At 44.1% G+C, this 26315-nt stretch overlaps 1 protein-coding gene across 2 annotated transcripts in view; it reads left to right on the forward strand.

Moving 5' to 3' along the window:
- The window catches only part of Chd7 (chromodomain helicase DNA binding protein 7), a 168280-nt gene extending 158246 nt beyond the window's left edge, over window positions 1–10034 (forward strand). For both annotated transcript variants that reach the window (XM_055603216.1, XM_055603217.1), the window contains exons 34-38: window positions 86–529; window positions 4268–4489; window positions 5847–5987; window positions 6139–6243; window positions 7854–10034. In XM_055603216.1, the coding sequence (XP_055459191.1) occupies window positions 86–529; window positions 4268–4489; window positions 5847–5987; window positions 6139–6243; window positions 7854–8771 (1830 nt within the window). In that variant the 3' untranslated portion in view covers window positions 8772–10034. The remainder of the gene's footprint in view (window positions 1–85; window positions 530–4267; window positions 4490–5846; window positions 5988–6138; window positions 6244–7853) is intronic.
- Window positions 10035–26315: the final 16281 nt, after the last annotated feature.

The following is a 26315-nucleotide window of genomic DNA, read 5'->3' on the forward strand; positions in this document are numbered from 1 at the left end:
GGTCTCGTTTTCTTTCTAACACCAGTTCCCGCAGCAGGTAAAGGTTGGGCTCATGCAGTTCTTTTCTCTTGGGATTTTTCAATAGGATGACGCCCTCAACCTTACTGTCCCTCGCCAACGACGGAGGCGAAGGAGAAAAGTTGAAATAGAGGCTGAAAGAGCTGCCAAGAGGCGAAATCTCATGGAGATGGTTGCCCAGCTTCGAGAGTCTCAGGTGGTCTCAGAAAATGGACAGGAAAAAGTCGTGGACTTATCAAAGGCCTCAAGAGAGGCAACAAGTTCTACCTCAAATTTTTCATCTCTTCCTTCGAAGTTTGTCTTGCCTAACGTTTCGACACCAGTGTCTGACGCCTTTAAGACCCAAATGGAACTGCTCCAAGCAGGCCTTTCCCGCACACCTACAAGGCATCTGCTCAATGGCTCCCTGGTGGATGGAGAGCCCCCCATGAAGAGGAGGCGGGGCAGGAGGAAAAACGTGGAGGGCCTCGACCTACTTTTCATGAGCCACAAGCGGACGCCATTAAGTGCAGTAAGTTGGGTGTTTTCTCCCACTATGTGTGCCACTGTCAACAGCCCGCCCTGGGCTGCAGACTCCACTTCTCTCAGCAGAACACTGACGCTGGCTTCTGCCACTAGCGAAACAGAACTCCAGTGAACAGCCTCGTGGTTCTGAGCCAGAGAACTGTGTTGATCACTGGAACAGGCCACCCAGCCTGAGCCAAGGGCAGCATGAAGCTTTATTCTTCCCAAGGCTCTGAACATATTGATTGCTCTAAAAAGAATAGCACAAAACAGAAATATGTCTTTCTGAACATGCAGTTGTTACCTCTGAATTCCTGAGGAAAAGCTCTGCTCTTAGAAATATTGATGTCGGGGCCAGCATCGGCTAGACCACTGTAAGCGCTTACTGTCAGGCCTCGGATTTGTACGCATATATCTAACCAGTGGCTTGGAATGCCCTCACCACCTGTATAACTAGTTGTTTTAGAAATCTGAGACTTGCTGGTTGGAGGACAAAGTCCGTGGATTTTTAATTAGAAGGAAATAAAGTGCAGTGTAGTAAGTTCTCTTCCCCAAACTTCCTCAAGCGTATCGCCCCAAAAGGGGATCTCTGATTCTCTGATGGCGGGGATTTTACTCTGAAGAACTTTATTACATGTGCTCTTTGAAGGGTTGAGGACTTCATATCCTGAGCTATTGATTTTGAAACTCTAATCAATAGAGTCACATTGGGCTGGGCCACCGTGAGCCTTTCTTATGAGCAGTGGGGCAATTTTGAAAACAACAACAACAACAAAAACAACGGAAACATGGTCTTAAATTAAGAGACACGTTTTGTTGTTTTGTTTTTCCTGGCCTAGCTTTTCTTTCATCTCTATTATTTGCACATACACACACACCTTTTTTAAGACAGGATCTCACTGTAGCACGGGCTTGCTTCCAACTTACAGATATCTCCTGCTTCTGCTACCCTGAATGCTGCTGGCATTAAAGGCATGTGCCACAATACCCAGCACCTTACTTGAGCCTAGAGGGGCTTAATAACTTAAAAAGAGGAAAAGGCATACTTGGAAAATGGCAAAATAAGCAGTCCTTGAAATTCTTAGCCTCATAGTAGGGTGTAAATAGAAGTGTCCATACAGGTTAAGAGTTAAAGTTAATGTCAGCATAAATCTAAGAGAATTCTGTTGTTTTGTATTTTTTGGGACAGGGTTTCTCTGTGTAGGCCAGGCTGTCCTGAAACTGCTCTGTAGACCAGGCTGGCTTCAAAATCAGTGATCTGCCTGCCTGTGCCTTCCCAGTGCTGGGATTAAAGGCACCATCAGGGACTCTTTTTTTTTTTTTTTTTCTTAATTTTTATTACAATTTATTCAATTTGTATCCCTGCTGTGTCCCCCTCCCTGGTCTCCTCCCAATCCCACCCTCCCTCCCTCTTCTCCCCCTATCCCCCTCCCCTAGTCCACTGATAGGAGAGGTCCTCCTCTCCTCCCATCTGACCCTAGCCTATCAGGTCTCATCAGGACTGGTTGCATTGTCTTCCTCTGTGGCCTGGCAAGGCTGCTCCCCCCAGGGTGATCACTGAGTTCATGCAAGAGAAAGTTTGTGCTCCCCTTACTAGGGCCTCCACTTGGATACTGAGTCTGTGGGCAACATCTGAGCCTGGTTTTAGGTTCTCTCCATGCATTGTTCATGTTTGGTGTGTCAGTCTCTGCAGGGCTCAGTTTTTTTTGGCTCTGTTGGTCTCCTTTTGGAGCTCCTGTCCAGGGACTCTTAATAGATCTTAGGAAATATATTTTAACTGTTAGATTTTGTAAATAGGAGATTCCCCCCAATTACTGAGGCTGGTTTGTATATGAATAATATACACGGAAAATGCTGAGTTGGCACAGGTGTGGTGATCAGCAATGTAGAGTAACGTGTGCTAAAAACAATTTCCTCTCCATGTTCCAACACCCACTGCTGTCACAAAGGACGAGGGTACCTCCAATGGCATCACCAGTGCTGACTGTTTTCTGTGCCAGGCATCCGAATCTGAAGTGTAAAGTCCTGACAAACAGGGCATGCATAGAAAAGCCAGTGTAGGGGTGAGATGACAGAAGAGTGTAGCTTTGAGTAGTCCCCAAGGAAAACATTCAGAGTATTCCAAATTCCGAAGAGTACTCCAAATTCCGAAACTTTCAGGCACCGACAGAACACAATTACTAAAATCCCATGACTGACTTCACATGAAGGGTCACATACAGTTAAAACATAGCTGCGGAGCAGGCAGAATGACTCAGTGGGTAAAGGTACTTACCACCCACGTCTGGTGACCTCATTTTGATCCTGGAAGTATGTAAAGATGGTAGAAGAGAAGATGGCAGTAGCTCCGCAGAGCTGTCCTTTGACCTCCACATATATCATGATACATGTGCACAATCTTATCATATCAATCATGTGTGCATACATACAATCAGTGAAAAAAATTAAAAACATAGTAGTGTTGAAAATACACAGAGGCAGGATCACTGTGAGTTCAAGGCCAGCCAGAGTGAGTTCCAGGACAGCCATGGCTACCCGGAGAAACCCTGTCTGGAAAACAAACACAAATCCATCAGAACTGCTTAAGGCTATGTGGTAAAATGTATATAATCATAAAATGAATTCATGTTCAGACTTGAGTCCCATCCTCAGTATGTGTGACAGTGTACATGCAAATACTCAAATATAAAATTCAAAATGCATTGTGGTTTTAGGTGTTTCTGGTAAGCAGACCCAACTTCAGCGATATATTACAGTTACACATGTGTTCTGGGGCCGTCCCAAAGCTCCCAAGGACAGCATAGAGTAAAGGAAAGGAGGTTGGGGAGCCTCTAAGAAAATTTCCCTGGAGATAGTTATCTGTCACTGAATTTTGGAGATCTTGTTGGAGCAGAAGTATTGGGCAAGAAAGCAACTCTTGTGTCAGGCTGTGAAACACAGATGTTTGGCTGGTGCATTTGATGAAAAAGTCATGAAGGTGTAGACATGGTGATAGAGAAGGATGCAGGTTGGGGAAAGTCTAGAGTGCCAAGTTGAAGAACATGTTGGGGTCCCGAATGCATCGGGGAGCCAGTTACTGAAGCCGCCTGACTAGAGCAGTGACTTGATACCCGCTTTTGAACCAGGCAGAGGTTACTGCATTTTAGAAAGCCCAATCTGATGTAGCAGCATGGAGGTTGAACTGAAGAGCCGTGGGACGTGGAAAAAGGAAAGTTATAATATACAGGAGAAAAGGAAAGTCCTGGGGATGGAGAAGTGGATGTCTGGATGTTGAAAGGACAGCATTTAAGGACCAATGGCAAGGTGAGGGTGGCTTGTTAATTTCTGGAGTTCCCACACCTGCCTAACATAAAATGGTATCTCCCAACAAAGCTGTACTGCTCTTAGCACAGCAGTAAGTAAGTAAGACAGTTACTTATAAACTGGTGCTTGTTAGAACAGAATCCAGGGACTCCTGAAAGGCCACCTTTCACACACTTGTAGCTCAGACTGCCACATAGCAGGTTGTGCTAGTGGCTTGCTTGGCCCTTTAGACTTTGAGTTTCCTACAAAAGAATACTGTCCTACCTTGTGAGGATTCTAAGTATCACCTTCCATTTTGAAAGACACCTTAAAACAGACATTGTCTCAAAACGCTCCTTCGTTTTTAAGGAAAGATCCTTTGGGCTGGGAGATTATCCCCTGGAGTAGAGCATCCTCAGAGTCTTATCAGTCGGCAATTCAGATCACTGTCCACTTCCTGCAGGAGGATGCTGAGGTGACCAAAGCTTTTGAAGAAGATATAGAGACACCACCAATTAGAAACATTCCTTCTCCTGGACAGCTGGACCCCGACACACGGATCCCTGTGGTAAATCTGGAAGATGGCACAAGGCTGTTGGGAGAAGACGCTCCTAAGAACAAGGACTTGGTTGACTGGCTGAAGCTGCACCCAACCTACACCGTTGACATGCCCAGTTATGTACCAGTAAGTACCGCGGAGTCGGGGTGTGAAGCCCCCACGGGCTGCCCGATTGCTTCTCATCGGAGGAAATTCGTAACAGCTCCTCACACCCTCCGTCTTTGGCTCGGATGTCGCTAGGTTCACGTGTGTCCCAGTTTTCTGCTGTGACTTCCACGTTAGAGAAACTGGTTACAGTGTGTCCGCTGAAGGACGCCCTCAAAGTTGTTTGAAGATCTCTGTTACTCATTTTCTGACTTCTCCAGCATGCATACCTCACGTGGTCCAGCTTCCAAGTGTCTAGGCTCTGGGGGCCAGTCTTCATTGCATTTCCTTGGGCTTCAGACAAAGCCTGAGAAACTCAGAGCTATAAAGCTTTTGTCTCTAGAGATTTCTTTTAAGCACCTAAGCCTGTGTTTTATACTAAGCATCAGTCATTATTGCCATATGGTATGTCCTTTAGGCCACTTTCTAGCTGGCAATGCAAATTACTTACTTTCTATGCCTTTGTGGTTGATATTTTTTAAACATTTAGGGTTTTTTTGTTGTTGTTGAGTTCAGGGCATCTCCTTTCTTGCTACTAACAGCTCCCCCCACATACACACATACAAACACACATACACACACATACACTTACACACAGCCTCTGCACTTACAGGACCTCAAGACAAAACTCTCACATAGTCATTTAGGATATCATCTCTGAGTTCATTTGTGTCACTGGCTAAAAATAAGTAAAGGTACCATATAAAGTTTGGGTTTTTTTTTGTTGTTGTTGTTGTTGTTGTTGTTTTTAATACTGTGAGTTGTGTAAATATTTGAAGATACTCACCCTCCTCCCCTTTTGTTCTTGGTGCCAGGGATTGAATCTGGGTACTCAAAAGCTCTGTGTAAGTACGCTGCCACCGAGTCACACCTCTAGCCCTTCACATAAACTTTAAACAAGAGTCTCAGCTAAGCAGATTCTCAGAAGACTGGAGGGTTGGCTCAGTGGCTAAGAGCACTTGTTGCTCCTGCAGACCTGAGTTCAGTTCCCAGCACTCATATGGCAGCTCACAACCCTTTGTGACTCAGGCCCCAGGAAACCCGACAGGCTCCTCTGACCTCTGAGGGCACGGAGCACATATGTGGCTCAAATACATATGTACAAGCAAAACACTCAGACACAAATAAATGAATCCTAAGGAGTTTTTAAGGAGATTCTCAGAGAGTGCCTGTTCAGTGGACCAGTCACGGCTGAGAGCCTTTCACAGAAAAGCACAGCTTCTGCTAAGTGAAAATGATTGTTAAAACTTCACAATATTTGAACCTGTTCTCCTGGGAGTTTATAGGAAGGGGCCAGTACTAAATACAGCCTCATGAAATGCATCCTTTTCCTTTGCAGAAGAATGCAGATGTGCTGTTTTCCTCGTTTCAGAAACCGAAACAGAAACGACATAGATGTCGAAATCCTAATAAATTGGATATAAACACTTTGACAGGAGAAGAGAGAGTTCCTGTAGTTAACAAACGAAATGGGAAGAAGGTACATGCTGGGGAAGGGGCTGCTGAGGAGGACGACTCACATTTCTTCTGGAACCTGTTTGTGTTCCTGTGGGCCCAGAGAGAGGGAGGTGAGGGGGACAGGGAGGGAAGGCTGGGTGGTGTTCAGATGTTCACCAGATGCGTCTCTCCAGATGGGTGGAGCCATGGCCCCTCCAATGAAGGACCTGCCCAGGTGGCTGGAGGAGAACCCTGAGTTTGCAGTTGCTCCAGACTGGACCGATATAGTCAAGCAGTCTGTAAGTACAAGATCCACCTAACACTGACTGTGTGCCTGAGTGTTTATTGTCCTGCTGGCTAGCAACTATTCAGTTGTAACCTAATCTTAGTGTAAAAGAATTGTCATAACGCATCACTTTCCTACATCGGTTCATACATAATCAGAGTGCAGTGTTTTACACATACACACATCGTTAACTGGAAGTGAACTGATTTGTCAGCTCTGATTTAAAAATACTGTGCAGACACCCACTCCCAGCCCTGGAGGTGGACCTGCTCCAGGTGAGCCTGTTTCCCAGTGTCTTTGCAATGGAACTCATGCCACTTTGGAAGGATTAAGATTATTAGCTGTGATTTCCAGTTTTAAAATAGACACAGCAATTCTGCATGAAATTTTATCATGATTAGTTTCTTTTCAAGACAAAATAATGGCATGCTTACTTGGGTTTGTTTCATTTAAGTAATACAATAAAATTGACTCTCGTGCTAGAGTTCTAGCCATCGTGTTGTAACCCAGTTTTAGGAACTGGTACCCACCTGATCTGCTATCTGAGGTCCTTGCACTTCTGATTCCACCTCTGACTCCCTGACTTCTGCTGTCCTAGTCTCCATTCCTAACGCTTTGTCTCTCCAGCATGTGTTGTCACTTGAGGTTTTGATCTTAACCATTCTGATCGGTGTAAGATAGAATCTCTAACATTCTGCTCTCATCTTAAAAATGATCCCTTTTGATTTGCATTTCCCTGATGACTAAGGACGTTGAGCGTTTCTTTAAGTGTTTCTCCGCCATTTGCTATTCCTCTATTGAGAATTCTCTGCTTAACTCTGTACCCCATTTTTTAATTGGATTCTTTGGTTTGTTGGTGTCTGATTTCTTGAGTTCTTTATATATTCTGGATATTAGCCCTCCATAGGATGTCGAGTTGGTGAAAATCTTTTCCCAGTCTGTAGGCTGTCCTTTTGTTCTGTTGACAGTGTCCTTTGCTTTACAGAAGATTTTCAGTTCTGTGAAATTATTAATAATGTCTGTAAACATTACATTCAGGTTTTGGTGTAACTTCTCATTCTCCCGAGGTACATGCTAACATGTTGAGTCTTAACTTACTCAGTTTTTCCCCATTGTTAGAATTTATTTTTCTTAGTGTATGTCACGTCTTTTAGTCTGCACAACTCTTTTGTGATATTATTTTGTTTTCTTTCTTCCATACAAAACCTTTTAAAATTGACAGGTATTTATTTGGCGATTGATTGACAAGTGCCGAGTTATTCGTGTTTGATGTTTGTGAGGCACACATGCACATCACGTCCTGATTACCCCAGTCAATCAGCCACTGTCTGGTGTGTTGATCCTTAAGTTAATTATGGATGCAGCTACATGGTGTAGCTTCAGTGGTGGAGTAGCCTTGAACAGCTTTTTTTTCTACAACTCAGCACAATTCAGCAAAAGAGCATAATGGTTAAAGAAAACAAACAAACAACCCAAAAAGCAGAACCTGTTCTTTCCCAAGTTCTCACATTAAGCATTTAGAACGGAAGCAATGTTTTGTGTGGAGCTCGGAAAGGCTCACGTTGACAGTGAGTGCCCCTCCCCCGCCTTCACAGCTGTTTTGTGCCTTCCCCCGCCCTCCAGGGTTTTGTTCCCGAGTCAATGTTTGACCGTCTTCTCACTGGACCTGTGGTGCGGGGTGAAGGAGCCAGCAGGAGAGGACGCAGGCCCAAGAGCGAGATCGCCCGGGCAGCCGCCGCGGCTGCTGCTGTTGCCTCCACTTCAGGGATCAACCCTTTGTTGGTGAATAGCCTGTTTGCTGGGATGGACCTGACGAGCCTTCAGAATCTCCAGAACCTCCAGTCCCTGCAGCTGGCAGGACTCATGGGCTTCCCTCCAGGACTGGCCACAGCCGCCGCCGCCGGAGGCGACTCGAAGAACCCTGCTGCCGTGCTGCCCCTGATGCTGCCAGGGATGGCGGGCCTGCCCAACATGTTCGGCCTGGGCGGGCTGCTGAACAACCCTCTCTCAGCTGCTACTGGAAACGCCACTACTGCTCCGAGTCAAGGAGAGCCAGAGGACGGCCCTTCCAAGGGGGAAGAGAAAGGAAACGACCACGAAGAGGAGAACCGAGACTCTGAGAAAAGCACAGACGCCGTTTCGGCCGCTGACTCTGCAAACGGATCTGTTGGTGCTGCTACTGGCCCGGCTGCGTTGCCCTCCAACCCGCTGGCCTTCAACCCTTTCCTCCTGTCCACCGTGGCCCCAGGCCTCTTCTACCCATCCATGTTTCTACCTCCAGGACTGGGGGGATTGACGCTGCCTGGCTTCCCAGCCCTGGCCGGACTCCAGAACGCCGTGGGCGCCAGCGAAGAGAAGGCTGCTGACAAGGCCGAGGGAGGCCCCTGTAAAGACGGAGAGACCCTGGAAGGCAGCGACGCCGAGGAGAACCTGGACAAGACTGTAGAGTCCTCCATCTTGGAAGACGAGGTTGCACAGGGTGAAGAGCTGGACTCCCTCGAAGGCGGGGACGAGATAGAAAACAACGGGAATGACGAGTAACAGCCGCAGTTCCGCTGAAAGTGTTGAAAACTGTTGACAGGTGGTAGTCCTACTGTTTACACTCACAGTTAATGTTCATACCTAGTTTTATAAGCTGTTCTGTAACATAGTGTAGCAAAAAAAAAAAAAAAAAAGAAAGAAAAGAAAAAAAGGAAAAAAAGTCCAAGTCATGTTCTGCAGGTATGTCCGAAGGTACCTTGGTCATTAAGTATTGTGCAGTGCGTTATTTATTATCCCTAGGACAGATGAAATTTGAGAGGTGATCATGTCTTTTTAAGGAAACTTACATAATGCTCTGCTTTTTTCCTTTGGGTACCGCTGGTATTATAATAAAGAGCAATTTGTAATAGAGTGGCACTAGTGGAAGGAAGTGCTGCTCAAAGGAAGTATGAAGTTATATATTTAATTTTTTAATTTTAATTTTTTTGCTGTGAAGGTCAAGATGAAATTTACCATACATATCATAACCCGCTCATTCGTTTCCCTTTCTGACTGTATGGGGGTTCCCACATTGCGCATACACACACATCACACACTCTGACAATCTCCACGTTAGTGTGAACGCCTCTGTCCCGAGGCGCAGCAATAATAAGGCAGCTGTTGAATGTGAAGGGTCCCTTTGGAAAATTAACCTACTGGGAGGGTTCTTGCCAGACAACTGCAGCTCCATCGGCTTGTGGTCTTGTGATGCACTGGTATAAACAAAATAAATAGAAGAATAAATAAAAGTGAGAGACGTGAGAATCAGGTACCTTTTTTTTTTTTTTTTTTTTTTAAATTAAAGGACTTTGTTACTTTAGCCACAAAGCTAAAACAGCATTACCTCAGCTCTAAACTAGCCTTGAAGTTTACAGACAGGACTTTGTAAATGTTTTTCTTTGTTGTGATGTCCTCTTATTTTTTTTCTCTGAAAACTGCTATCATGTAAGATAAAATGTAAATTTCTGCCAACTGTAGTAATGATGCTTTTAATAAAAGTGGCCCACGATATGCAGAGGTGGAGTTTCAGAATGCAGTGTGGAGGGGGACCGGTGTTCGCTCTTCTTAATTCAAATAGATGCAAATACAGAGTTCTGGCTTTCATGCCCTTGCTTACTGCATCTTGTGCTAGATTAGCTGTTTGTAACACATGCTAGCTGCCTTCGAGACTAAGTGGAGAAGAAACCTTGAATTGCCTTCTTGTGATTCCACGACAGCTATCTCAGCAGACACGCACACACACGCGCACACACACACACACACAAACCTCTTATGCTCCCCTGAAAGGGCATCTGAGAGTAGGAATCCTGAAAATGTGTGCAGCCCATGATAATGTGGTACACGGTAGACAAAAGGGCAAAAGAAAAATGAGGCTTTAATAGGCACAGTATCTAGGTCATTTATCCTTGGATAATGGGAGAAAAACACAATGTCGTAGTGTCAGCCAGGGACACAAAGGCATTCTGCTGTCCTGCCGACCAGAGCTTGATATCAGGAACCAGTGTGTGGAAAAACCCACGTGAAACTAAAATGAACCCATTTAAGCTCTCTCTCTCTCTCTCTCTCTCTCTCTCACACGCGCGCGCGCGCAAGTGTGTGTGTGTGTGTGTGTGTGTGTGTGTGTGTGTGTGTGCACGTGCTAGTGAATGCATGCGTGCACATTCACCCAGTCTCAAGGGCTACTGCTTTATTGAATCCTTTGTTTTTTTTTTAAATAAGATTTAAATTATAAGACCCATTTTCTATGTCATCTGAGCAGACCCTATTTCTGTCCATCTGAAAAAGAAGTGATGCGGATGGAACCGTGCGTGTCCCTTACCTTCCCACACTCCCCTTCACGTGCCAGTGCACACACAGGTCCTCTGTGTGACGGGACGGCCTATCTAAATTCCTTTTGGACAGTGAGATTCCAGCCGCCTTGGATATCCCACGATGAAAACAGGCCCATATGACTGGAAGAGGAACGACTTGAAGCCACCATTATGGCGAGATCTTGAAGGTTAATGACCCTGTGTTTGGCAAGCAAGTGCCTTGGAATGCCTTCTGAAATGGAATCCTCCGAACATGGAAATAAAACTAGCCCTGCATAGAACAGAGGGACCTTAAATATTCAACTGAAAGACTTTAGTAGGGAGATCTGGTTTAATAAAATGCATTCTAAAAGGGTCTATTCCTAAAATTCTTTATTGGAAAGTTTCTTGTGAACTTCAGTAAATAGAGAGGTGAGCATGACTCTTGTCTGTGCACCTCGGATGTTGATAGTGATGATCTTAAAAGCAGAGGCATCTGAAGCTTGGAGGCGGTAAGAACTCGGAACTTAGAAGTCAGCGCCCATTTGGTATTCCTTGAAGTCATTCAAATTTTTACATTGAAAATTACATCTTTTTTTCTTTCAATGGAACAAAATCTTGATACAACATCAAGATTTCCAGTGTTTCCTGTGGTGTAAATGAAGCACCAAGCTACCAGTGCTGTTGCTGCCAGGCTGCTTGATGGGTGAGGAAAGCTTAGAAAAGGTGATGTTAATGACTGGCTCATACTAAGCTCACCATGCCCTGCTGATGCACTGCATTGACTTTCGAAAGAAAAAATATGCAGGGAGATCTAAAGATCCGGGTGTACTGGGTATACTATAGTTGAGGCTAAGACTGAAGAAAAACGTTTTTTGTTTTTTGTTTTAAGTTTTGGGTTATTTATTTTTTTATTTTTATTTTTATTTTTTGGCAAGGTCTTTTTATGCAGCCTAGGCTGTCCAAGCACTCGCTCTTCCTGCCTCAGCCTCCCAGTTGCTGGGGTCATAGGTGTGAGCCCCACTGCAGGGAAATCAGACCTGGAAACTCTAAACTCTAAGTAAACTTGAGTCCCAGTTAGTGTGTTTGAGTTTATGTTGACCCACAAGTAGTTGTACTGTGTGAAGAAGCCAAGTCTGAAAAGATGAACTTGTCCCTGGTGTAGCCTGGTGCTGGAACCAAGCGTGGCCTGCTCGCTAAGCCCAGGCCCGTACACTGTGCTCATGAGGTCAAGACTCACAAGAAAGCCTTCACTGGTGCTGGAATTAGAGAAACAAGAACAAAAAACTACCACTTGCTCTTGTGCTTGCCTTCTTCTTAGGAAAAGACTGGTGGATTTAAGTTTTAGCAGAGCAAGGAAGGCTTATTAAAGTGAAGTGATAGGTTGCTGAAGATGAAGGTCTCAAGAGGGCCCAGCCGAACCCATTTGACCTATGAGAAGCTGTAGGCAGACTTGGCTGCCGGATACTCCAAGCAAAAGGAATAACCAAGGCAAAGACCTTGAATTTTGGACTGCTCAGTGGGAAGGAGTACAGCCTGCCTGCCTAGAAGAGAGGGTCTGGATGGTCTGATTGGGTTCCATTCTAAGCACTAAAGAAAGCCATTGGAAGGCTCCATCCAAGAAAGCAAGGTTCATGCCTTTAAAAGAACAGTATGGCAGTAGCACAAATCAGGGCTTGCAAAAGGGAGTGAGGGATTCCAGCTGGGAGACAGATCTAGCAGCCCTGGGTCTCAGCAGCAGGCTTGGGAACTATTTTAGAGGTAAAGCCTCCTGTTTAAGCACGTTGCTCATTGAATAATTTCAATTAAGTCTTCAATTACCACTTGAAGTATACCCAGAGGTAAAACCAATAGATAAAGAATGTTCACCACGTTTCAGGTTGATTATTTTTACACCCCCCCCCACACACACACACACTTCCCTGGAGCTGAAGACTGATCCCAGGGTCTTTCAGCACTGAGCTAAATCCCCAACCCCTTTCTTTAGTTTTGTATTTGTAATGCCACGATTAGTGGTTTAAAAAAAAAAATAAAAAGATACTGGGAATGAAGTATTTGGAAAATACTTTTTCTTCACACTGAAAATTCATTTTTGAGCCATCTTTAGAATCCAGTTCTTAGGAGGACAGAAGGAAGCGGAGACCGTGGCGCTTTAGAGAGATTGTGTTTATGTAGTGAGCGCCTCTAGGCTCAGTGACCTTAAATTAAAAAGCAGAATGCTCCTAAGAAGCACTTGGGAGTTAGGAGAGATCTCAGCCATTCTGTATGACTCTTAAATAATGAGCTTTATGTATTTTATAGGCATACTAAACCTGATTGAGAATTAACTCTGGAATTTAGTCTAACCTACACGCCTTCAGCATGATGCATTCATTATTCTGCGTTTTAGTAGGTGGATCACCTAACTTGGGAATTTTCTGTGATGCTGAAGATGGTCGTTGAATTATTAAGTTGAATTGGGTAAATGTAGTCCCAACTCTCCTAAAGGATCTCTTGATCTGGCTTTGGATCTTACTACAAGAGCTGAATTTTAAGTTGATCTCCTTAATCATTTTTACAGTATAGTTTAAATGAAATAGAGCCAGGGCAGTAACAACTGCAGATAGTCTCACTTCTCACAACTTTCTGTTTTGAGTGATTCATGATCTGTCTGGCTCCTAAGCAGACCGAAACCTCCATCACTGGAGTGAAAGAGAGTGTTCCTCGCCTGCGCTTGAAGGCACGCGCAGAAGTCCAGCGCAGGCTCCCTGCAGTGCCTCTGAAAGCAATGTTTCCCATGGCCTTCCTGGCTCAGGGAGAAATCTATCATGGTGGATCTGGAGTTGCAGCAGAGCACAAGCTTAATAAGACTTCTAGTGTGTAAAACAGAAGCGCCTATTGGAAAACTCATGTAGGCCTCATTCTAGGTGACGTCCTCCGCGGCCCTTTCACCGCCTCCACATTTTGATCTGAAAGCTTAATTTCTGGGGAGAGAAGCCTGATGGGAGGCTGCTGATGTGCTGGCTTCCTACACTGTGCCGCTCAAAACTGTCAGTTGTCCACTCTAAACTTCCAATTAGACATGGGCTGGGCAGCTGAAAACAAAGCAGGCTCCGAAGTTTAGTGGCTTTGGGTAGGCACATGCCTCTGAGAACGGCACAAAACTCCACTCAACATGTCTCGGAAACCCTGCTTTGTGCGTTTCATTTTTTGTTTGTTACTGTGTACTAATACACACCGCACCCCAGCCGCGTTGCTGCTACCACCCCTGTGCGTGAGAGATGGGATCATTTGCCAAGTGGTGAGCAACTGTGACCAGAGCAAAATGTAAACTCCTCTCATAGGATCAGTGGCTATCTTGACTGTCAGTCTTGACTAGAAATCTACCATTAACAGTAATTTAACCTGTGGTGTCAAACTTTTTATAAATCACTGATGGTGCCATCTGAAGACCATAAAGTTTCTAGAGTCATATGCTGCTACAGGACAAAAATGGAGTAATGAAGGCTAACAAAGTCATATATATATATGCGTGTCTGCATGTGTGTGTGTGTGTGTTCAGTTACAAGTGCATTTACTATTCCTGCTGTTTATGATATAATCTGTGCAACTGGCAGTCTAAATGTTTAAAGTGTATTTGTGTGTGTGCGTGCCACAGTGCTTCCGGAGTTTCAAGAACAGCCTTCAAGGGTTGGTTCTCTTTGTGGAGTTAGAATCTCTCCTGTTTGCGCTGCTACAGTGCTTGATTTGGGCTGGGTACCCCTGAGTAGACGAGCTTTCCTGTTTCCACTTCTTATCTCATCTGAGGAGAACTGGGATCACAGGTGCAGGCTATCTCGTCCGCTTTTTTTTATTATTGTGATCTGAGGGTTGAGTTTTACTTAAGGAAAGTCTTGTTTGGCTTTTTACACACACACCTCTGCTCACACTCTCTAGGATCCCTGGACAGTTAATATTGCCCTTTTACCTTTTGACACAGCAATCCCGTTCAGGGAAGCCTGGAACATGGTTAGGACAGAAAATTATCCCAACAGAATGGCATGTCTTTCTTTGTCTCCCATATGACTTTTTCTAGGCAGTTGTGGCTCTTGTTATGGTTTGCCCATTTGCAGTTTCCTCTACTAGGGTTGGAGCACTCGAAGGCAACTCCATGGACCTTTCCATCTTACTAGGAGAGGTCTGGAAAATGAGGGCAGCCATTGCCTCTTGCCGTGGACTTCATCGGCCCCGGTTTCTGCTCCATCTTTCTGAAGGGCTACTGTATCAGCTCACAGTAACCCAAGAGGTCCTATAAAACCATTCTTAAAAATCTTCATTTGCCCTTCACTCTCCAAAAACTAAAGGCTTAGACAATGTTGTCCTCTTCTGTACAGAGCTAGTATGTTCGGAGCCACCAAACAGAGAGGAACATTGTCATAACAGTGACAAAGTGGTTGGCTTGGACTCTCTGCCCTTAAGCAAAGGACCCTATATGACAAAATTAACCCACCAGAACAGTGTGTCTTCCTATGGGAGCATCCGGCTTTTTCTGGGCAGTTGTAGCTCTCATTATGGTTTGCACATCTGTAGTTCCCTGAAGGTACGCACAGCCAAAGGAGGAGGAATACATTTAAAGCTGAGGACTGTCTTTTACATTTCAACCAAAACACTTCCTTAAGCGGTGTATCATTGTCAGTTTTCCTATTAACATCTTGCTAAGGCTTTTGGGATGGTTCAGTGGGTAAAGCTGCTGCTAAGCCTAGCAACTGGAATTCAATCCTTAGGACCGGAGGGTAGGAGAGAACCAATTCTTCGAAGTTATCCTCTGATCTCTGCACATGGCCAGCATACACGTGCATGCTATATAAGTGTGATTTTTTTTTAATTATTTATTTAAAGCCTTCACTGGGGATGATGACCCCAAAACCTGAGTCGTGGGAAAGAATAATTTACGTTTATGTTGTATGTTCCTTCCAGGTCTTCTGTTTTCCTTTTAGGTTTTGTTGTTCTGTTTTTTGAGACAGAGTCTCACCATGTATTTCCAGTTCTGCCTCTGGCTCTTGAGCGCTGGGATCACAGGTGTGTTCCACCATGCCTAGCTTCAAGTCTTTTCTCATGTGACTTACAACAGACGAGCCAACAGTGGCTTCCCAAAGGGACTGAGGAAGCATGGCGTGGGAGGAAGAAAACTGACCTTGATGACTACTGCTTTCTCCTCACATTTCGAGCTCGACTGCACCCTTGGCCAAAGCTCCCCCTCCGCCTTTTCTTCCCCCTCCTCCACTCTTCTGTGCCCCAGTTACCAAGATGAGTGGTTGGGGGAGAAAGTGATTTCATACCACAGTAGTGTACCTGGAAGTTTCACGAAGCCATTTGCAATTCTGCTGGCTAGCTTGGTACACCCAGGTTGTATAGCATAAGAGCACCTAGACACTGATAAAGCTACGGGACGCTGGATACATCTTTATACATTATAATGCTCACGAATGTGACACATTTATCTACCAACGATACCGTGCCAAAAGCATCTCTCCCTGCACTCAGGGAGTCACCGAAACCCCCCAGACCTCAAAGGTTAGGCAAACACAATGTTACGGAATAGCTGTTATAGACACGAATGACCCTAGCTCCTTGGTTGTTAGAGCTAAATGTATTGAATTCTTAAGAAGTTCCTGAGCCCGGAAATCTGAGGAGAGACCTGTGGCTTCATCATTTGTCCTGGCTTTCTGTGTGTGATCTGACCTCATCTGACAACATCAGGATTCCTTTAAGGAGAGCCCATCAAGGCTCCTAAATTAGAACCAAACAACCACCACTAACGTTAAAAACTTCAGTTAAGTGACTCACACATCAACCTACCTTCCTTTACCATGGTCTTATGCTAACTATAAAGTGTCAGCTATGGTCCAAGAATGGCACCACTGGCCACTTCTAGAAAACCGGTGAATTAAATGCAGTCCTTTTAGATGTCTAGTTTTGCTTTGGGCCTTCATATATTAAGACTCTCTAAGAATAAATATTATGAAGACTTTTATTGTTTAGTGAGGACACTTTTTTCAAAATTGTCATCCCAGATAAACTGTTCTAAGCTGCATTCTTAGCCTTTTGCAGTGGTTGATTGCCAAATATTTAACATGCAACTAAAGGGGAGTAAGGGTTAAGAAAAAGAGTGTGGCTTAGTCATGCAGGCTGTCACTGAGCTGGTTAGCTTTGTAACCTTGCCTGCCTGCAGTAGAGGTTTGAGAGGATGTGTGCATATACTATCCCAACTGAGACTTGCAGCTTTGAAGCAGGCTAGGTACTCACTGTTTTCAAGAGAAAAAATAATTCTAAGATTCAACTTAACAAGGGTGGCCTTGATTGGATCTCACAGGCTGGTTCTAAAACTCTAAACCACAGATACTGTCTTTCTAGTATAATCAAGGCCCTCCTACCACACACAGTGGGAACAGGAACTTGGCCCATCACAGAGCCCTTTTTCATTTGTTCCCTGGGGAAAAGCAAATAAATTATGTTCCTACCTCCCTCGAGCTGTAGGATGTGGATTAGACACAGGACACTCAAAGTCACGTGTCTGAACTGGCACTGACTAAATGGTAACTTTTAAAGCCACCATTATCTGATGATGAGTTCCAAAGAGGCACAGGAGAAAGTGTGAGAAACGCTGGGGGATGGGACCGTGGTGTTTGAACCTGTAAGACTCATTCCAAAGAAAAAAAGCTGGTACCCGTCCTGAAAGGCAGGCGCTCTGCTGCCATGGCAAGTCAGCTTTGAGCCTGGAGGAGGGTTCAAGACGGAACTAGAGACTTCTGTCATCCCACGCAAGGGAGAGGGCTAGCTAGCTGGGGTCTCATGCATGTTTATAATTAAGTAGGAATGTTTGCAAACTTCGTAAAGTAGGCCAACAATGTGGCTTTGTGGCAGAGTATGTGAGGGCCTGGACACTATCCTCAGTACCACCCATGCAAAACATTAAAAGGGGGCTAAAACTTCGCAAAATAGATGCTTCCTCCCTCTGTCACACTCCTTTTCTACCACCATCTTGTCTACTTTATTACAAGGAAGAGGGTTTCATACAGCTCTGTGCTGATATATGACCATGCAACGATTGACATCTTGAACTTTGAAACATTCCACAGAATACCAGGCGTTCTACCCTAAATTTAAAGCAAGAGCCTCCAAATTTCTTGGTCTTAGAGGTACAATTGTGTGTTTCTGCATGTATGACAAAAGGGTTCCTACGTTTATCTGGTCCTCAAAGTGCCTGTGGCCTCTCCCTGAGAGCAACAATAAAAGAGTAAGATGAGACAGGCATGCAGCCCTGTGCTTGTAATCCCAGCTCCTAAGAGGCTAAGACAAGAGGACCATGAATTCCAGGTAAGCCTATTCTACATAGAGAGATCCTGTGTCAAAATTATTTATTAGTATTATAGAAATCATGATTTATAAATATATTTGAATAAATAAATATATTTATATTTATTTGTAAATTATAATTTACCATATAAATTATAATAATTATTAATAAAGTAGGCTGGTGAAGGGGCTTAGAGATAGTGGAGGTTGCTTTCAAGATGACTGCACAAATGGAAAACGGCATTCACAATCGGTCCCGGAAGAAGTCAAACCATGCCAAGCTGTGTTCTCCCCAGATGCGTCTCCTGTGCAATGGACTCCATGCTCTATTCTGTCACTGAGCGGTGAGCATACCTCCTGTCTCCCGCCCCACGGGGGGAGGGGCTGGCAGAAGCACCCTGCATGCCAGTCTGCTGCAAACACTGAATGAGGTCATGCTTCGATCTGCTTGGAACACAGACACACAGCACACACAATGTCCACTATTGTGCCTACTGTCCTGCATGGTGACAGTACCACAGGGAACTCTGTCCCCATTGTGTCTGTCCAGTGCTTTGTGAGTATGTGCTTGTTTTCGGTGCAATGAACGGTTTTTCTCATTCGCTGAGACTAGAAAGAAATTCGGGCAACCTGATAAGCCTCTTCCCTCAGAACTCACTCAAAACTGTGAGACACAAACAAGACCTTTCTTACTGGCCTGCCTTCTGGCAGCTGCAACAGGACCTGCATGGTCGCCTGCCAAGCTAACACAGGTTCCCAGATGCCCAAGGTGTGCCTGTTCCTGCCAGATGGCAACTAGCACCCACGTCACCACTCCCTCCGCCCTGGCATGCTCAGGGCAGAGCTCCTGTTCCTACTCGCCTTTCAGTATGAAAATCGAACCAAAACAAAACAAAATAGGCTCCAGGGAGCTGCCCTTACTTAGCCTTCCTGGTGTGGGGAGCCAAGGTGAAGAGGAAAACGTTTTACCGTACTAACCACCTGCTGTTTGGGCACTCTCAGTTTCTGCCTTCTTTTTTAATTCTAATACTGTTTGCTGCCTTGCTGTTTGGCCCTGAATGCCAGCCCTCCTCCCGGCCAGGCAAAAGCACCTGTGGGTGCTGTGGGTGGAGGGAGCATGTTGAGAGAGTTATGGACTCCAGGGGGGACAATGAGTGTAGTGTGTGCCCAGACATCTGCACCACGCGCTGACTTGGATTCCCCAAACTCGGTTATTTTATTTCAGTCATTTATTATTTTGAGACAGGCTCTCCACACATGTGTACGCCAGCCTGGCTTTGACTTCCCCATCCTCCTGCCTTAGCCTGCCACACGCTAGGATAACAGGAGTGTGCCACCATGTTGAACTCCAAAACTGTTTAAAAAGGTCAGCTGGCCAGGGTGTTTGCTGCTAACCTTAACAACCCCAGCTGCCTGTTGTGGGCTGAGTTTTGCCTTCCATTGTAACTCTCAGTATCTCTGAGTATGACTACACTCAAAGGTGAGGTTTCTAAAGAGATGATGAAAGTCAATAAAGTCAGGTCTAATTGGTTAGTGCACCAATCCAACCTGAGTCAGGTTTCAGAAGGAGCGATTAGGACATAGACTCACAGATGGAAGATGGCATGAGAAGGCAGAGAGAAGACAATCATCTGCTCATGAACCTTGCTGTCCCTTTGGTGAGGGACTTCCAGCCTCTGGCACAGTGGAGACACAAATGTTAGTTGTTGAAGCCACCCACTCTAGAGGGCTTTGCTAGGTCAGCCCTGGCCGGCCAAACTGTGACTGTTATGAATTCATAATCCTATTACAGTTACAAGTCTGGCCAAGCACCTTGGAAAAGGGAAGTAAGGAACCACACATGAAGAAAAGGGCGAGTGTATTGGATGGGCTGTGATGGCAGAATCCTACGCAGGCAACTGCAGGCTGTGCGCGCGCCAGGCGAGCTACCCGGACTTTTACCTTAGGTGAAAGTTGAGATGATGGTGGTGGTGGTGATCTCTCAGACCATCTCAGGGAGCTGGCAGGGATCATTTTATTAGGCCTCACATGGCAGGCATTGAGTAGGGAACCCGCACTTACCAAACACAGTCCATGAGGTCGTTCGGCTATCATTAAGGACCTGAAACACCGCTTCAAACCTGGGACGTTGTCCTCCCCAGACGTGTCGAGAAGGCCACCGCCTGCACTGCAGGTGACACAGCTGTGTGCAGGCCTCGGTGGTGCTTGTGGAGAGTGTGTTCATGGGTACGAAAGTGTGCGTGCGCACGTATGTGTGCTGTGAAGGTCAGAGGTCAACCACTGGTGGTGGTCATTCCTTAGGAACCATCCTTATTTTTTTGTTTTTTGAGATGGGGGTCTTCCATTAGCCAGATGCTCACAATTAGGTTAGGCTGGATGGCCAATAAGTCCCAGGAGATCCTCTCTCTCTCTCTCTCTCTCTCTCTCTCTCTCTCTCTCCCCCTAGCACTGGGATTACACGGGCATGCACCAACCAGCATACCCTGGTTTTTCATCTGGATTTTGGGGATCAAAATCAGGTCCTACAGCTTGTCGACAAGAACGTTACCAACTGTGCCGTGTGCTCAGCCCATGCGTTAGTTTTCTTAAGAATGTTGGGACAGGGGGAGGGGGCGGGGTGGACAGATGGCTCAGCAATCAAGAGCACTGACTACTCTACCAGAGGTCCTGAGTTCAATTCCCAGCAACTACATGCTGGCTTACATGATGCCCTCTCCTGCCATGCAGCTGTACATGCAGATAGAGCACTCATATACATTAAATAAATAAATAAACCTTAAAAAAAAAAGAAGTTGCTATGAGTAGGCATGAATGTGGGGAGCAATGAGACATGCTGGTGAGTTATAAGAAAGTAATAGCTCTTGAGTTTCTCTGCGTGCTCATGGCTGACAACCCCAAGCAAATGGGGAAATGCCTTTCAAACAGGTTTCTTTAAAACAAAATAAAAACTGCAACCTTGGATTCTGTAGCTATTAACTCTGAAAACAGGAAAAGGGGGCAGGAGAGTCGGCAACTTCTACTTTCAAGCAGCACAAAGTGTAGGACAGTAAATCTGTTTAGGTCTCATCATGTTTGACTCTAAGAAAATGGCTGAGCTATGGGCAAGGTAATTCAGGAGGATACAAATGGCTGCATTATAATAAGCAGACACCTATTTTAAGCATGATCTATGTTTTTGAGAAAATTCATTACAATAAGTCTTACAATCCCAACCTCTTCAATGAATTTTTCATGTCTGCATACCAAGATATCTATAAAACGATCGTAATCACGCACCTTTGGGGCGCTGCTGAGCGCCAGCTGTTTCGAGCATGATTTATAGGTTGCCACACTCAAGGTTAATAATCAGGAGAAACAGGTTACAGTATGCAATGGATTTATGTCAGGTTAGAAGTTCACTTAGTGGAGACAGCATGTTATAAGGAAGCACATACTTTTAATTATTTTCTGCCCCTCCCCCCATTTGTAATAAACTAAAAATAAATGGTGTTTTTACATGGGAAAACCTCTCAGCTAAGCATAACTTTTCTGGTTACTTTTGGCTTTATTCAAAGAGAAACACAGCTAGAAATTAATTATTAGCTGTACATATGAAAACACAGCTTGAAGGTGCTTAAACATCTGTGCAATGGGTCTGTGCGTAGGGCTTGATGGAGCTTCACAAACATCACACTAATTATGCCCTGGCTGAGCTGGAGCATTCTGTGCTCGCCAAATGTCTCAAAGAATTATCTAGAGATGGGGCCCTCATAGCCGCAAGCCAACCTCCAAGGGTGCTGGCATGCAACTTGTCTCCCTTTGGGGACAGAATTATCACATCAGTTTTCTACAAATTTCCAAAATGCGCCATTTAAATGGATACAAAAGATATGTCTTGTGGACCTAGTGGAATTCTTTTTTATATAATAAAGGGATTTTTTTCCAATGTGTTTTTAGTAAGTCCATTATTATCTGTACGTCCCCTATTTCATTATTTTATTCTCCTCCTTTTTATCAGATTGAGTAATACAGCTCTTATTTGGCCCACAATAATGGTTCCTAATATGCTTGCTACAAACACACACACACACACACACACACACACACACACACATGCATGCACACACATTTTTAACAAAGTATGTATTATTTTTTCTCTATATATATACACACACCTTAATTATGTAAATAGTATTGTTACATACATCATTTTTTTAGTCTGTCTTATTTCTGTTTGCGTTTGTATATTTGAGGCCAGCTGGTGCTATATGAGACCCTCAAATATACAAACGCAAACAGAAATAAGACAGACTAAAAAAATGGTGTATGTAACAATACTATTTACATAATTAAGGTTCAGCTGGCCTTGAACTCCTGGTCTTCAGGCCTTCACTTCCCAAGAACTATCGCATCACCATGACTTTGTTTTGTTGTTTGATTTTGAGACAGCCTCACTATACAGCCCCAGCTGGCCTGGAACTCACTACATGGACCAGGCCGGCCTCAAACTCATGGCGACCTCCCTGCTTGTACCCCTCGAGTGTGTGTGCCACCATGCGTGGCTAGTCCATAACTGACCTATGTTAGCCGTCAAGTGCTGATTACTAGTGATGAGTGTTGCAAAGAGCATCTTGTTTCATAGCTTCTGTGCACATTGCTTAGAATTTGTACCAAGGGATGGATTTGTAAGAACGACATTGATGTGTACATATAGTTTTATTGGTACAAAACGGTGAGTCCCCAAAAAGGCTTGTGTGTTTCAGGTGTCGCTTCAGCTGGCAATGCTAGCGAGGACTGATTCGGTCACAAGTTGGAGCCCTAACTTAATCGAAGAGTGGGATATCTTGGGACCTTGTTATAGAAAACAGGGCCCCTGGGCATGTGCTTTTTCTGTCCCTCCGCCCTGCTGCCCTGCTTCCTGGCTGCCTTGAGTGGAGCAGTTTCACTCTACTGTGTCCTCAGGGCACCTTACCTTACCTTTGCCCATAAATTAACTGTGCTGGTGGAGGCTGGACTGAAACCTCAGAAACTCTGAGGCCAAGGCAACCTTCTCTCCTTGCGATTGCTGTCTCGTGTATTCTGTCACTGAGATGACTAACATGGTAGCAAAGGGGGTGACTTGTCTGGTCTTCAGAAAAGCTAAAGCAGCCTAACTTCCATAAGCCAAGTCGATGTTCTCTGTCTGCCTCCCAGCCAGCATTTGCCACGGCTTGTCCTTTTCATGTTGCTAGATATAAAATCAGGGTTTCATTTCTCACGTCTCTAATTACCAGTGAGTTTATGACTCTCTTCATGTTGCTAGCCCTTTTATTTTTATTTTACTTTATTTTTGAATTGCTTAGTTAGCTCCCGTGCCGATTTTTTGACTGGATGAATTCTCCTTGATGAGTTGATGTTATGTTAAAAGCCAGTCTCTAGAGCTCTGTCAGAGAGGCTATGGCTAGAGATGTAACTCAGTGGGAGAGAGCTTGTCCAGTATACACAAGACCCTGAGTTTAATCCTCAGCACCACAAAGTAAATAGAAGATATATAGACAGATAGATGAGATATGTAGATAGATAGATAGATAGATAGATAGATAGATAGATAGATAGATAGATGGATAGGTAGATGGATAGATATAGATAGATGATATAGATGATAGATAGATAGATAGATAGATAGATAGATACAGATAGAGAGATGATGCTATCCTAGATTATTTTTATTTTATCTTTCACATAAGCATTTTAAATCTCTCTGATGTCAATTTTATATATGCTGTTATAGGAATATGAAGTGTTACTTTTCCACATGGAGTGAGCCAATTTTCCTATTATCACCTACTAAGAATTCTACCCTTTATTGGTTTGTAATGCCACAATTATTATATATGAAGCTCTTCTATGAATAGGTGAGTATAAATATTTCAGATATCTATTTATTGTTATTATAATTATTAATTATAATTATAATAATTATAATATTATAATTATTGTATGCATTATTTTCTAAGTATAAGTTTTTTCTATTCTAAAGGTAGATTTAAGTATATATTCTTGTATATGGGGCTCATAAAAAATTGGATTTCTAATCATGATTACACTTGTATTGAAATCCTGAATTATTGACTTAAAGTATTATGTATTTGTTTATCTGAGAGCTTGGGATATGTCCCCATTTTTAAAAACACCTATATTCATTAAATTTTGTGTTCCCAGCAGAAGACTTTGGGGTTCCTAGTCATTCAGACATTGTATAGATTTTGTCATTATTATGAATTAAGGTACTTTAAAAACCTAGTTTGTTTGTTTGTTTGTTTCTGCACTGGAGAGGCTCAAACAAGAGGCTTTCCAAGCTGCTCTCCAATAAGCTGGGCCCTCAGCCACCTGACCAAACTCAGTTCTAATGGTTTCTTGTGATTATTTTCAAGGTAAATGATCTATTTTCTGTAAGCTGTGCTAGTTGTTGTGTTGTGTTGTGTTGTTTGTTGTTTTGCTTTAGTAAATATTTATCCCCAGAATTCTATGAAAGTTGTACTGCATAATACAGGGTCTTTGTGAAGACATTTATACTTTTTTTTAAACATGTATGTTAGTCTATCGCCGTGATGAGACACCATCACCAAGGTAACTTATGAAAGAAGTCTTTTCAGAGGATTTACAGTTCCAGAAGGTTAGAGTCCATGACCATCATGGTGAGGAGCATGGAGCAGTAGCTGAGAACTTGTAACTTAAGATACAACCACATGGCAGTGAAAGAAACTGGAAATGGCATGGGCTTTTGAAACCTCAAAGCCCATCATACCCAGTGAAACACCTCCTCCAACAAGGCCACACCTCCTAGGCCTTGCCAAACAGTTCCACCAACTTTGCACAAAGTATTCAAATATGTCAGCCTATGGGAACCATTCTCATTGAAAGCACCACAGTGTGGAATGTTTGCAGTGGTTGCTCTCTATCTCTTCAGTTCTCCTGTGAGAATAACTGAAGGATTGAGGGTTTGAAAGTTAAAATGTCTAAAACTGATCAAATATCTCCTTCTTGCTGGGTCTTTCTACTCTGCGTGCCTTTTAAACACAGCGTGTTAAAATTTAGTTAGAGGAATGACATTCAGAAGGGCTTCCTCCGAGTTAGCGTGAGACGTCTTGCCGTGACATCATGTCTTAAATAGCTACCCACCTCTCAGCAATGTGCTCCAGTTTAAGCTGTCAGTTTAATGCCACAGAAGCAGCACTTATGTCCTGTCTTTTCCATGCAGGATGAAAGTCAATTTCAAATCCTGGTTTTTAAAGGGCACTAATAACGGGGGAGTTTCTGAGCTGTGTGTCTGGAGAATATGTGCCACCATAGCTTCGCTCACCTGTTGCCTCACAGTAGTTCCTAGTATTTACCACTTGTAGCTCATTTGGAAGGTGTGATCCTTAAAACCAACCTTTTAAGGAATAAATAAGTAGTAAATAAGATGTGTTTGTGGGTCTGCATGTGTGAACTAGGGCTTGCACAGGCCATGGTGCCTGTGTGGAGGGCAGAGGATAAATTCAGATGTCAATCCTCATCTTCTACCTTATATTCTCTTCTGCCATACTCTCATATGGTCTCTTTGCCAGTTTTTCTGTGAATGCTAGGCTAACTGGCCTGTCTGCTTCTGGGAATTCCCCTATACCTGCCTCCCACCTCCTCATAAGAGCACTAGATTATAGACACTACATGTCTGGCTTTTGTACATGTTTTGAGGATTCAAACTCAGGTCTTAATTGCTTGCACTACAAGTGCTTTTACCCACTGAGCCACTCCAACCCTGGAAAATAACAGAGAAAAGGGAGTCTAGCTTTTCCCATTACAGTCAGGGTGTACCCCTCTCCCGCACACAGCTCATTGACATAAGCGTTGAACAAGGCTCACACAGTGCCCGCTTTCAGCAGTGAACAAAACTTACTCCTCTCCCCTTTGTACAGGTAAGATCCAGCTAAAGTAACTCTCCAGGAAAAAGATGACCTGGGAAGGAAAAGATAGAAGCTGATATAGAATAGATAATAACAGTGTTCTCCCACAAGACTCACATCGATTCAGAACAAGGTTAGCTACTGTCATTGAGCCTTCCTGTTTGCCTTGCATACAGATCATCTCATTTAATCCCATCAAAGCCCTTTGATGTGAATGCTATTTCCATTCCTATTTTATAGATGAGAAAATGGGGTTGGGACTGCCAGGTAACTTTAGAGAAATGCTGGCTAGAAAGTGGCAGAGCAAGCACTCAGATTAGAACTCCCTATAGACGGCTGCTGTGGCTTAGAGGTTGAGCATTTGCCTAGCATGCCCAAGGCCCTGGGCTCAATTCCCAGCACCATGAGGGAGAGAAATGGGCGGCTAACCCATTTCCACCTCATAATGATAGACCTAGTAGCCCTAGGTGTCAGAGTTCTTGATCACAAATTAAGTTGACATTTTAATCAAGAAGAGGAGACTTAGAAAAATCCACCAGTTCCATGTTTAAAGAACA

This window comes from Psammomys obesus, unplaced genomic scaffold (assembly GCF_907164565.1).
Source record: "Psammomys obesus unplaced genomic scaffold, mPsaObe1.curated_primary_1811, whole genome shotgun sequence".
NCBI classification, from domain to species: Eukaryota; Metazoa; Chordata; class Mammalia; order Rodentia; family Muridae; genus Psammomys; species Psammomys obesus.